Here is a 12,219-nt window from a genome sequence, read left to right as displayed (position 1 = left end):
CTTGAAGTCCATTCACGTTTAAATGCTAACCTGTAAAAATAATTATTCTTTGATTTTCTAAACTTCATTTCATTGTTCTAGTTAAAATGACACAGTTCAGTAATTTGCTTAATTACAAAAACAAAAGTGTCTAAGGCTTGGCCTATTGGAGACCACCAACTCTTACTCTTTTTTTGTTACTGTTCTAATTTGTGCTTAAAATATTTGTCTGTTTTTGACAATATTTTGACTAATTATTGACCAGTTATCTTTGGACCAGTCTTGGTTTTCATGGACTGCAGGAGATTCTTGTAGCAATGGTAACCAAAACGAAGGGCAGAAATGCTAGAGTAATCACAGAAGTAGATGAGTTTGCTGTGTATAATATGGTATTTGCACATGAATAGAGCTGTAGTGACTCAAACTCTCTGCAGGTCTATAGCTAAATGTGTACACTTGAACACATTTTTCCCTTTTTCCTGTTGTAATGTGTGTCCAGACATGCAAGCCCACTTTTTGTTCTTGCCCATGTCAGCTGGACCTCAAACGTTTTTGAATGGCTTGAGTGTACAATTGCATTCCCTCAGATTGGTCATCTCAGCAAATAGTGTAAAAAGATAGAGCAATATTTATCCCCTCTGCTTTCCCAGATACCAACTTGAATTATTTCCAGCTAGAAAGTAAGGTGAATGCGGTATGTGTAGGTGTGTTTTGTGAAACTAGAGACCTGTAACGGGGGCTAATGTAGGGTATAAAATGTCCTGCATCCCTCCACCTTCACCTCCTTTTAATAAAAACTTAACATGTTTTCTGATAACTTCAACTGTTTTGTAAAGACTGCCAGATCACTTTCTTGAAAGAACTGAGTATATCATACTTCTGAAACTTGATGAAACACATGAGGAGAATGAGAACCCCTGTACTAAAACAAACTTAATTGCGCCGTGACCCCTTCTGACAAAAAAAATTACTACATGACCCCAGGAGGAGGGACCCAAGCCTGAGCTCACCTAAGCCCCACTGCCCCAGGAAGGGGGTGTGTGTGTGTGTGTGTCTCAAAACCAAAGCCCAAGAGCTTCAGTCCCACGCAGGGAGGCTGTAACCTGAGCTACAACCCACAGCTTGAGAACCGCTGGTTTAGTATATTGGGGAAGCTATTCACTTTATGACAACACACATTTTAATTGCTAGTTGAAAATTGATCCTCTAATCCCTAATATCATCTGAACTTAATTTGGGGCCTGTGCAGCCAAAATGTGGGATGCAATATTCATTCCAGGGAGCTGTGAATATTTCACTTCAACACAATTAGGATTAGTTCTCAGAGTGGAGAAACTCCCTTAACACTGTAGATATATTTTGAGTTTGATGTAATTGGATATGGAATTAAACCGTAAATTGTTTATTCTCTTTGGAAGATTCACATTGATGTTTTATAGCAAAATAAAACCAGCAGGCATTTTAAAATGTGGATGCCTCCTAAATCTGTAGTTAGGCTCCTTAATAAATTAGGCATCTCAACCCCAAATTGCTCAAGTAAGTGAAATCTTGTCCTTACAGGAGAGAGGTCTAATGGGAAAAGAGTTCCTTTAGAATATTTGATTTTTCTCATCCACTGAATTGTTTGCTTTTTTTATCAATCATCTTTTCCAGTGTGGTCAAAAGGAAGTAAGATTTTTCTTTATAAGGGGAACTATTATTGAGTTTACCGTCTAATACTTAACTAGGGTTACTTGATTTTTTTTTTTTTTTTTTTTTTTAAAAACATGTTCACAAAGCCTGGCACAGGCTCCTTTTAAACACCAGTTTTAAATACCAAAAACAAATAACAGCACTCTATTAGCTAACCTGTATTAGTAGAAATTGCCCCACATTGGTAAATTCTTAGGATTTTTTGCAGGCATCTCCCTTTTTATACCAAACTAATAATACTGACATATCTACATCTTGGCTAATGTGTTGAATGTTCTGTTTATTTTTTTCCCATCTATCACCGAAATGGGAATGACTACAAGCACAAATATATAATATAAAAAACCAAAACCCCTGAGTTCCACCCCTAACTTCCATTCCACTCAAAACCTCTCCGCCTGCATCCCCTCCCCAAATAAATCTAATGACTCCTTCAGGCAAAACAGAATTTCTCTCTCAAGCTGGATTGACATCTCATATCTTGGGTCAGGTCCTTCAAGACTGTTGCATAGTTAATAAAGTTGAACAAAAGGGGCCAGAAGCTCCTAAGAGTAGCCACTCAAAGTGTACTTAGAAGCTAGTATTATGCTCCTTACCTTTGAATCACTTCCTCAGTGGGGCTGGTGAAAAAATACTAGACTAATGTTGACAAAATCTTGTTTCAGTTGATCAGCTACCCTAGAAACCCAAACCTTATTCAGAGCTTCACATTGAACTGTTGTGCAACATCATTTCTAGATCGGTCTCTGTATTAGCGTAAATTATTGCATAGTATGCAAGAGTGCAATGTAGCTAAAGGAAAAGGCAATTTAACACTTGCATATCCAGTATACACATTAAATTAGAAGGCTCCAGTTGAAATGATTGTTCCCTATTTGTAAAACCATAACTGTTTTAAAACATGATCTCTGTAATATTACTGGTAGGGTTTGTAGTACGTCTGTTGTTAAGGTTGCCTGACACTTCCCATTATAAGATCCTGGTTTCAATTTTTTGTAACTATGGCAGCATTTTAACTGTTTGGGCTGGAATTTTCCATGTCTGGTGACTGTCTAAGGCTGATCTCCTTTCTGAAATTTCAGCCATTTTGGAGAACAAAGTTAGGGGGAAAGTGTAACTTTATGTTAAAAATTTCTGGTGATGGTATCTTTCAGCAGCTCTAGTGCACCCATGCCTCGTGCAGGGACTTGAAAATTGGTGGGAGAGGGGTGTAGCCTTTGTCAGGAATGTGCCGTTTGCTGTTTTATTGAAAATCTGCTCAAATTTGGCCAAATTATAAGCCTTTGAAAAATTGTGGTTTACACGTGCTCAATGTAGATTAATTTTAGCAGCTAAATTCTCAGAAGATTCTGTTGGCACTGAGTATGTTTTAGTTTGGGGCTCAATGAGACTTTCCATTGTAGCTGTGCTGGATCTTCATCCGAGCACTGGATTTGAAAGTAGGGTGCCTCTCTTGTGATCTGATATTTCCCCCACTGGTGCATAGGCAGTGTGAAGGAAGAAGCTGCCTGGATTTGAATGCAGAGGGGATAAGACCAGACATAGGGATGGAGGGTGGACTAAATCAGAGCAATGGCTGGGTGGGCGGAGAGACTGTCAGATGGGGATAGAAACTGAAATTAACTAGGCAAAATGACTGGGACTGAGGACTAGTGGTAGGGCTGTGGAGAGGTCAAAGATCTGACAAAAGAGCAAAATCTGTCAAGGAGGGGGGAGAACTGAGACTGTCTGGGCAAGGACTGGGAGAAGAAGCCAGGCTGGAGGGGAAAGAGGGTGGGGACAACTCACTGAGATTGGATGAAGCTGAAGGAGGGAGACTTGGACTGTAAGAAAAAAGTTGTGTAAAAAAAAACAAACTCAAAACAACCTATCATAATCAACAAAGAGGCAAAATTAGGGCTGTACAAGCAAACTTTTGGGTATTAACTTTGCAGGCTCAACATTCCTTTAGTGTAGTTTGTATGTAGTAAGATCAAGTGTAAGTCGCTTGGCCTATCCAAGGCCATGATCAAGTGTCTTGATGTTTTTTGGCCTTTTGGCCTCCAGATGAAAACCTTGTCTGTGTGTCTGGGATCTTTGAGGTAAAAATATTTGTTATATCTGCTCTTATCAGTTTAATATTTAATACACAGTACCATTCATGGTTCATTAGATTGGTTGGTTGTAGTTTCACTGCATATCTTCCCAAGGCCAGCTCTTAAAACCATGTTTTACTTTAAATTTTTTTGTAGCTTATTGGAAATATAGAAGTGGTATTACATTTTGATTTTTCAGAATACTGACAAACATTTGTTTTACTTCTTTAGGCGAGGTTTAAACCCACCCCACAGGGTTAAATCTATCTCCATGACCACATTCACGCAACAGGAAATAGAATTTCTGCAGAAACATGGAAATGAAGTAAGTGCTTATTTATTGTAGGATACCTCATGTTTGGTGAATGACTTAATGTGTTCCAATGTTTGATTTTAAGAATTTTTTTAGAGAACATATGAGTGCTGCAGACTGAAGAATTCAATCTTCTGAATGGACATTTTTTAAAAAGAGAACTTCTTTCAGTTACCATGGGGAAAACAGTGTGATTTTGATCAATTTAATGCACTATTCACTAACCAGGAGAGACCTGAGTTCATACAGCTAGCACCTTTTACCCTTCTTTTTAGGTGTCCATTTCTGCTCCGTTGGCTTTGAGAAAGTCTAGTCAGGTACTTGAAGTATGTCAGTCTGTTACGCTGCAGCTCCTGTTACCTTCTGCTGTGTGTTTCTGAGAGATTCAGTATGCACTCTTATTTTCATGCCCAATAAGTTCCATCCATGGAGACTGAAGGCATCGCGAGTGTCTGAAGAAAAAGAATCTTAAGCAGCATAAATCTGTTGCATGCTCTTATATCTCTAGTTCACATTACAAAAAATCAGTGAAAGCAGGTCAGTAAAATTAGTTCCTGAAGCCCTTGAGGGGAGGAAGGGTAGCAGAAGGAAAGGGGGCAGAGAACTTATCGGAGCCCACAGTGGAAGTACACCTCTATCCTGATATAATGCTGTCCTCGGGAGCCAAAAAATCTTACCGCATTATAGGTGAAACCGCGTTACATTGAATTTGCTTTGATCCCCGGAATGCACAGCCCCCACCCCCCGGAGCATTGCTTTACTGCATTATATTCAAATTTGTGTTATATTGGGTTGCGTTATGTTGGGGTAGAGGTGTATTACAACATTACGGATTAGAGCAGAGGTCATGAACTGGTTGAATGCAATTGTCTGATCGATCCTGAAGACTCTGCCAATTGATCGCAGTCTCCAGCTGGTGGTACAGCAGGACTGCCGCTAAGGCAGCCTCCTTGCCTGCCCCGACCCCACGCCGCTCCTGGAAGCAACCTGTGGCCCCAGGGGAGAGTCAGGGGTTGTTGTACTCTGCTCCTTCCTGCAGGCGCTGCTGCAGCTTCTGTTGGCCAGAAACCGCGAACTGTGGCCAGTGGGAACTCTGGGGGCGGTGCCTGCATAGGGACAGCATATGGAGCCACCCCCGCCCCCCTGGGAGGGGGGCACAGGGGTGCATTGACTCCTTCCAGGAGTGGCGTGGGGCAGGAGCAGGCAGGAAGCCTGCCTTAGCCTTGCTGCGCCGCCAACAGGAAGCCACCTGGCAGAAGCCCGCACCCTGAGACCCCTCCCAGCCCCCTTCTGCACCCTGAACCCCTTGCACCAGGCCTGACCCCCTCCTTCCAGAGCCAGCACCCCATCCCCCTGCCCCAAGCTCAGCCCAGAGCCCCCTTCTGCAGCCCACTCTTCTGCCCCAGGCTCAGCCCGGAGCCATCCCCCTTTCTCACTTTGAACCCCTTGACCCAAGTCTAGAGCCAGCACCCCATGCTACACCCTCAGCAGTCTCGTGCATGTGTGTGTTTTTTTGTTTTTAAAAAAAGGTTGGAGACCACTGGATTAGAGGCTACTTACTTATGCTTCAAGAGAATGTTGACAAGCAAGTCACTTAAAATGATTAGGGCTGTCAAACAAAATTAATTAATCGCAAGATTAAAAAAACTGATTAATCTCACTGTTAAATGTCAATTGATATTCTATTATATTTTTGGATTTTTTTCTGCATTTTCAAATATATTGATTTCAATTACAGCACAGAATGCAAAGTGTGCAGTGCTCACTTTACATTTATTACAAACAGTTGCATTCTAAAAAGGATGAAAAAATAGTATTTTTCAGTTCACCTCATACAAGTACTGTAATCTCTTTAATGTGAAAGTGCAGTTTACAAATGTAGGGGTTTTTGGTTGCATAACTGCACTCAAACAAAACAAACAAGTTTATTTATATTTACGGGAGATAATGTTGTCTGCTTCTTATTTACAATGCCACCTGGCACTTTTGTAGCCATTGTTGCAAGGTATTTATGTGCCAGATATGCTAAACATTCGTGTGCCCCTTTATGCTTTGGCCACCATTCCAGAAGACATGCTTCCATGCTGATGACTGGTTCTGCTTGATAATGATCCAAAGCAGTGCGGACTGACACATGTTCATTTTCATCATCATCAGTCAGATGCCACCAGCAGGAGGTTGACTTTCATTTTTGGTGGTTCAGGTTCTATAGTTTCTGCACTGTAATCTTTCTCTTTTAAGACTTCTGACAGCATGTTCCACCTCTTATCCCTCTCAGATTTTGGAAGGTACTTCAGATTCTTAAACCTTGGGATGTGCTGTAGCTGTATTTAGAAATCTCACATTGGTACCTCCCTTGCGTTTTGTTAAATCTGCAGAAAGTGTCTTTAAAATGAACAACATGTGCTGGGTCATCTGTGGCTGCTGCAATATGAAATATATGGCAGAATGCGGGTAAGACAGAGCAGGGGACGTACAATTCTCCCCCAAGGAGTTCAGTCACAAATTTAGTGAACACATTTTTTTTAACAAGTCATCAGCATGGAAGCATGTAGGTATGCATGAAGCTTGTAGGCTCTAAAATTTTACATTGTTTTGTTCTGAGTGCAGTTATGTTTTAAAAAAAAAAAAATACATTTGTAAGTTGCACTTTCATGATGAAGAGATTGTACTACGGTATGAGACGAACTGAAAAATACTATTCAGTTTCACTTTACAGTGCAAATATTTGTAATAAATAGTATAAAGTGAGCACTATACACTTTTTGTATTCTGAGTTGTAATTGAAATCAACATATTTGATGTAGAAAAACATCCAAGCATATTTATAATAAATTTCAGTTGGTATTCTATTGTTTATCAGTGCAATTAAACCTGTGATTAATCATGATTAATTTTTTGAGTTAATTGCATGAGTTAACTGATTGACAGCCCTAAAAATGATCATCCTTTATAACAAAATATAAACATGAAATAGGTTGTTCTTTAATGACAATCAGGTTCAGCTTTAAGAATGGAAGTAGGAAAAGCTTTTAAAAAGCTTTTTTTAGTAGTGATACAGAGCACTTGCTGAAGAGTTTGACTAGCAATCATTTCTGGACAGACTTGAACAAAATCTGAAGTTATTAGTCTAATTATGAAATTGGCTCTTAACTGCTTAAAATCAAATATTAAATCAGAATAGTCTTGCAGTTTCACAAATCTTCAGGTCAGGGCTTGAATATGTTGTAGCTTTGTGTTGGTGCAGGGGGTGTAGCTGGGGCCCTGAATGTTCTGATCACAATGTAAAACCGTGATCATGGAATTTGCTACAGATACCACCCTCTTGTTCACAGCATTATGTTCTAGAATCTGAGTTTCATTTAAAATACTAAGATTGCCAAGAAAACTTTTCATTGGTCTATATTCTGCTCACACTTTGAGTGTTTTCCAAAGTTCGCAACAGTGGCTAAAAGGTGCAGATAGGTGCTCTTTTACTATATAATGACAACTATATATCGGAAATATACAGCTAATATGTTTCTCCCATAATATTAAACTCCCTTTTAAGGTGTCAAAACCATCAAACCCCACTGCCTGATTTAATTGCTTTCATATTGGTATCAATACAAAAATCTTCAGTACATTGAAAATTGAATGAGACAACATAAGCAGTTGGAATTTAATGTCAAAACAAATACAGTGATCACTGTACTGATTTTATTGTTCCCTGTTCAAAGTGCTTCTTTGACTTAAAGCTCCTCCAGAAACCAGAGGGCCTAACTGGGTAAATTAGTTTCAGGTTGTCTTAGAGACACAGTAGCTTGTCCTTAGCAGTGAAGGATCAACAACAGTAAATGTCTTTTTTAGTCAAAGTTAAGTAAACTTAGCTGAAGTATAAATGTTGATTACAGAACATCTGTTGGATAGTGCTTTAATGTTTTTATTAAAAAAAACAAAAAAAATTGTACAATTAAAATATACTTAATTTGTTAAATAAGCATTTTGTTTTCTGTTGTCCTCTTGAGATATAAAGTAGTCCAGAATCTGTCTGATTTCTGGAGCAAATGGGAGTACCTCATTGAAAAGCTTACTTATTGGCCTAATTTGCTGCACAAAGTAGCATAGTTTAAGAAGAAATATTTTCATGTTGTAGGAGAAATTGTTGAACAGTTTCTTGTGTCAGTGCTGTTGCTATACAGGGCTCTTTAACAAAATTGATTAGAGGTTGGATGTCAAAGGTTTTAGACATCTAATTTTAAACACTCCATTCCAAAAAACTTTGCCAGTTCTACCTGTTTACTGGAAACCAGGACAAGTCGATATTTAAATCTGTCTTTTTGGCACTTTCTCTTATTGTCCTTTGTGGCTGAACAATGATTCTTTTCAATTTGTCAATCAAAAATATATTGTTTTTAAAAGAAATGCCTGACCTGTAACAATGTCTAGTGATTTGATAGCCTTGTTCAGCTCTTTGAAAAGGCCAAATCCACGAGTAATCCATCTTAACTTGTGACTTAGATGTGAAACAGTTGGGTGCATTTTCACTGGCACATTATAAAAATTTAAGTCACTCAAGTTGTGTCTGGTAGTTGTTGGCAAGCATATTCCATCGCCCCTCCACAGTTAGGGAATCCCATTGCTGCAAAGCCATCAACAATTTCATGCATTTTGTCAAGAGTCATGATCTTTCGCTGTAGGATACGATTTAATGGCCTTGCGTGTTTGCATTAACATAGCCCCAATAGTCAACTTCCCTACTCCAAACTGATTCGCGACTGACTGGTAGCAGTCTGGAATTGCCAGCTTCCACACTGCAATTTCCGCACACTTCTTCACCAAGAGGGAAGCTCTCATTTGGGTGTCCTTGCACCGCAGGGCTGGGGCAAGTTCAGCACACAGTTCAAGGAACGTTCCACATCTGAAAGTTCTGCAGCTGCTGCTCGTCATCCCAGACCTGCATAATGATATGATCCAACCACTCTGTCCTAGTTTTCCGAGCCCAAAAGTGATATTCCACTGTGTTCAGCTCCTCAGTGAATGCCAAAAGCAATCTAAAGTTGCTGCTTTCTATGTCAGACACAGTGTCCAGCAACTGTGACTGCCATTGCCTTGGTAATGTTAAGAATAACTCCACTGCTATTTGTGATGTGTGTGGGATCCATTTGTGTGGTGGGGCAAGCAGAAAACAAGGGACGTTGGAAAAATGCCATGAACTGAAGATGGAAGCACGTGGAATGCTGGGACAGAAAGCAGTGCATGGCGCATTGAGCCCTGACCCATAATGCCCCTTCACCTTCCCACAAGACCTAGCGGCAAAAGGGGGAGAGCTGCAATGCGGGATAGCTACTCCCAGTACACTGCCTTCATTGCTGATGCAAGTACCGCTGGTGTGAACATACTATGCTGCCAGTGGAAGACAATGTGAACACACACCAGAGATTTTCTTTAAGTGCTTTTTTTTTTTTTTTTTTATCAGCAACCAAACTCTGGGCGAAAATGCTCTGCCAGTGTAGAGACAGCCTAAAAAATAATTATTTATGCACCATAAAAGACTAGATTAAGTACCCAATGGGAGAACTGAGTATATTCTTACAATTTAAACGTTCAGCTTTCATAGGGCATTATACTGAGTAGACTACTTGATGCTGCATAATCCAGATTTGCTATCACTGACTGAAACAAATATGTTAAGAAGCACAATGTATTAGAATTTTTATAAGACCTCTTTTTATATACCACCTTTTCTTCACTCATTCCAAGCACCCTCTTTTGTTCTGTTAATTGATGGGAAGTATGTCATGAAAGGAATCGGTGTCAATGTGCTCATACTTTTTAGTCCCTAAGTGTTAAGATCACTTTGTCTAGTGTGTGCTCTCTATTACCACCTTGGAGTATGGTGGTTGTTTTTGTTTTGTCCTTCCCATCTCTCCTCCTCCCCACCCCCAAAAACAAAACAAAAAACAAAAAACCCACAACTTATTAATGAACTAGAGAATCTTAGTGCATGCAACAAGCATGTAACCATCCTCATAAAGAAATATGTATGTAACATCCTCCATTTATGCTTCTGGTGGCTTTCGTTCTCCATCTTTATTAACAAATTTAGTATATACTTAATCCCACATTTGGTGGCATGACACAGGAGGTCCAAAGACTATCAAAGTACACACTTGCTTTTCTCCATTTCATACTGAAAAAAATTCCTACAGAGTGCTATTGAGACCTATCAAGGATTCTTTCATGTAGTTTATAAATTACTAGAATAGTCATCCTCTGATGTTCAAACTTTATCAAATGACTAGAACTACAGAAATTCTTCTAGAGCTCAAAGGTCATTCATTTTGACTCCTGACTTTTCATAATTACAGCAGCAAGCACAGGTGCTTCATGATGTCAGAAAGGAGTTGGGCATCCCCTACCTTACGGTTTGGAAGAATATTTCCCAGTTGACAGGTTGTTGTACAATAATCTAGTCTATGGAGAGGGAGAGGGGTCTCTGTGAAACATATGAAGACTGCTTTTCAAGAGCTGACTACAATGTTTGAAACAGCCATTATTAAGATAACTCTGCCAGTTTTGCTAGAGGCCTTATGAAAGTCATGAGTTACTCAGTCACTGGCATAGGTGGTAGAAGTTATGCCTTCTGTGAAGGTAGCCTCTGAATGACCTTGATGTCATTCTATTCTGTTTGCAATTGCTGAAGTTAAAAGGTATAGGTATACCTGATATAGGTGGAAGAGCTTGCAACTTCCATGTTTAATTAAAATTAAAACAAAGTCATAAATAAACCTTTTGTGGGTTTAGGTTGTAAATAAGTAGCTATTAGTTCAAATCATTGGGATACTATAGTTATTGGGGCAGGTCAAAATTTTTATGTTGAAATTACTTTGATGGAAAACTGGGTTCTTGGCTAAATGAGTTGTTGTGTTTGTGTTTTTTTTTTTTTTTTTTTTTTTTTTTTTTTTTGGTGTGGAAAGGGTCTGCTTTCGGGGAGGAGTGGAGAGGGGATGACCTTGGAGATTTATGCTGCCACAGTGCCTCATTCTTTATAGGTCACTTTCCCTGGCTGAATTAAATCTACCATGATATACTGTTTCCTGTCTCCAATAGAGGAGGCCCTTGGCGCACCTTAGAAAATGTAGTCTGGCCAGGGCTCTGCCTGTATAAGAGAATGGGGCACGTAAGGCATCCTAACTACAACTCCCATGAGGCACTGTGGCAGCATTTCCAAATCAAACTTTCTTTTGTCCGATTGAACTATTTTGGTACTTAAACTTTTTTGAGGGAAGGGGAAGAGAGGAAGAAAAATTGCTCTAGAAAATACTGATATCAATTACTTATTAACCATCTACTATATGTTTTCTGCTGATGTTTCTTTACCACCTTCCCCTAGTATAGTGGCTCTCAAACTTTTTGTATTGTGATCCCTTTCAGCCAGCAAGTTTGAGTGTGATTTCCCCTCTCCCACTAAAAACATATTTTATATTGAACATTATTGTAAATGCTACATTTATGACTCTGAAAATGAATTTACCTTTTTCTCACTGCTTTTAAATTAAGACTAAAATAATTTTTTATCAAATTGCTATAAGCAGAAAAGTTTTTTTTTTATTTTTTAAAAATAATTACTGTTTAATACTGGGAGGGGACGGCTGAATAAAAATTGTCAATATCGCTTTTTTTTCCACAGCAGACTTCGTGCCCCATTGCCACTCTTCTGCGCTGCTGCTGGCAGTGGTGCTGCCTTTAGAGCTGGGTGGCTGGAGAGCAGTGGCTGCTAGCTTGGCACCCAGCTCTGAAGACAGTGCTGCTGCCATCAGCACTGCAAATTGCAGAAGTAAGGATGGCAGTGCCATACCATGGCATCCTTATTCTGTGTAACATTTGAACTTTGCAGGAGTGGTTATGGAGTGGGAGGACCTATGGTAAATTTTAGGGTGGCTATAGCACCCACAAGCCCCCCCTCAGTTTGTCCCTGCTGTGTATCTGTTAAATTATGAATCCCTTTTTGCTGATCTCAGTGTTCTGATTGGTCTGCGGTTTAATGCAACTCTTCAGCTGCTGAACAATTAAGCCCTCTGATGTTGTCTCAATCCTATCTTTTTAGTCTCAAGATGACACACAACTATAATCCCCAGAGTCCAATTTCCTTAAAGTGGTGGTAATATATAAAAAACA

The 12,219-nt window shown here is 39.5% G+C and overlaps 1 protein-coding gene across 10 annotated transcripts in view; it reads left to right on the top strand.

Annotated features, from left to right (window-relative positions):
- The window catches only part of AGFG1 (ArfGAP with FG repeats 1), an 81,891-nt gene that overhangs the window by 19,351 nt on the left and 50,321 nt on the right, over nt 1-12,219 (top strand). For all 10 annotated transcript variants that reach the window (XM_075068512.1, XM_075068517.1, XM_075068509.1 and 7 more), the window contains exon 2: nt 3,978-4,071. In XM_075068512.1, coding sequence (XP_074924613.1) covers nt 3,978-4,071 — 94 coding nt within the window. The remainder of the gene's footprint in view (nt 1-3,977; nt 4,072-12,219) is intronic.

Source organism: Chelonoidis abingdonii, chromosome 8 (genome assembly GCF_003597395.2).
Source record: "Chelonoidis abingdonii isolate Lonesome George chromosome 8, CheloAbing_2.0, whole genome shotgun sequence".
Classification (NCBI taxonomy): Eukaryota; Metazoa; Chordata; order Testudines; family Testudinidae; genus Chelonoidis; species Chelonoidis abingdonii.
Note: the sequence above shows the minus strand (reverse complement) of the source record. Positions and strands in the feature narration are given on the sequence as shown.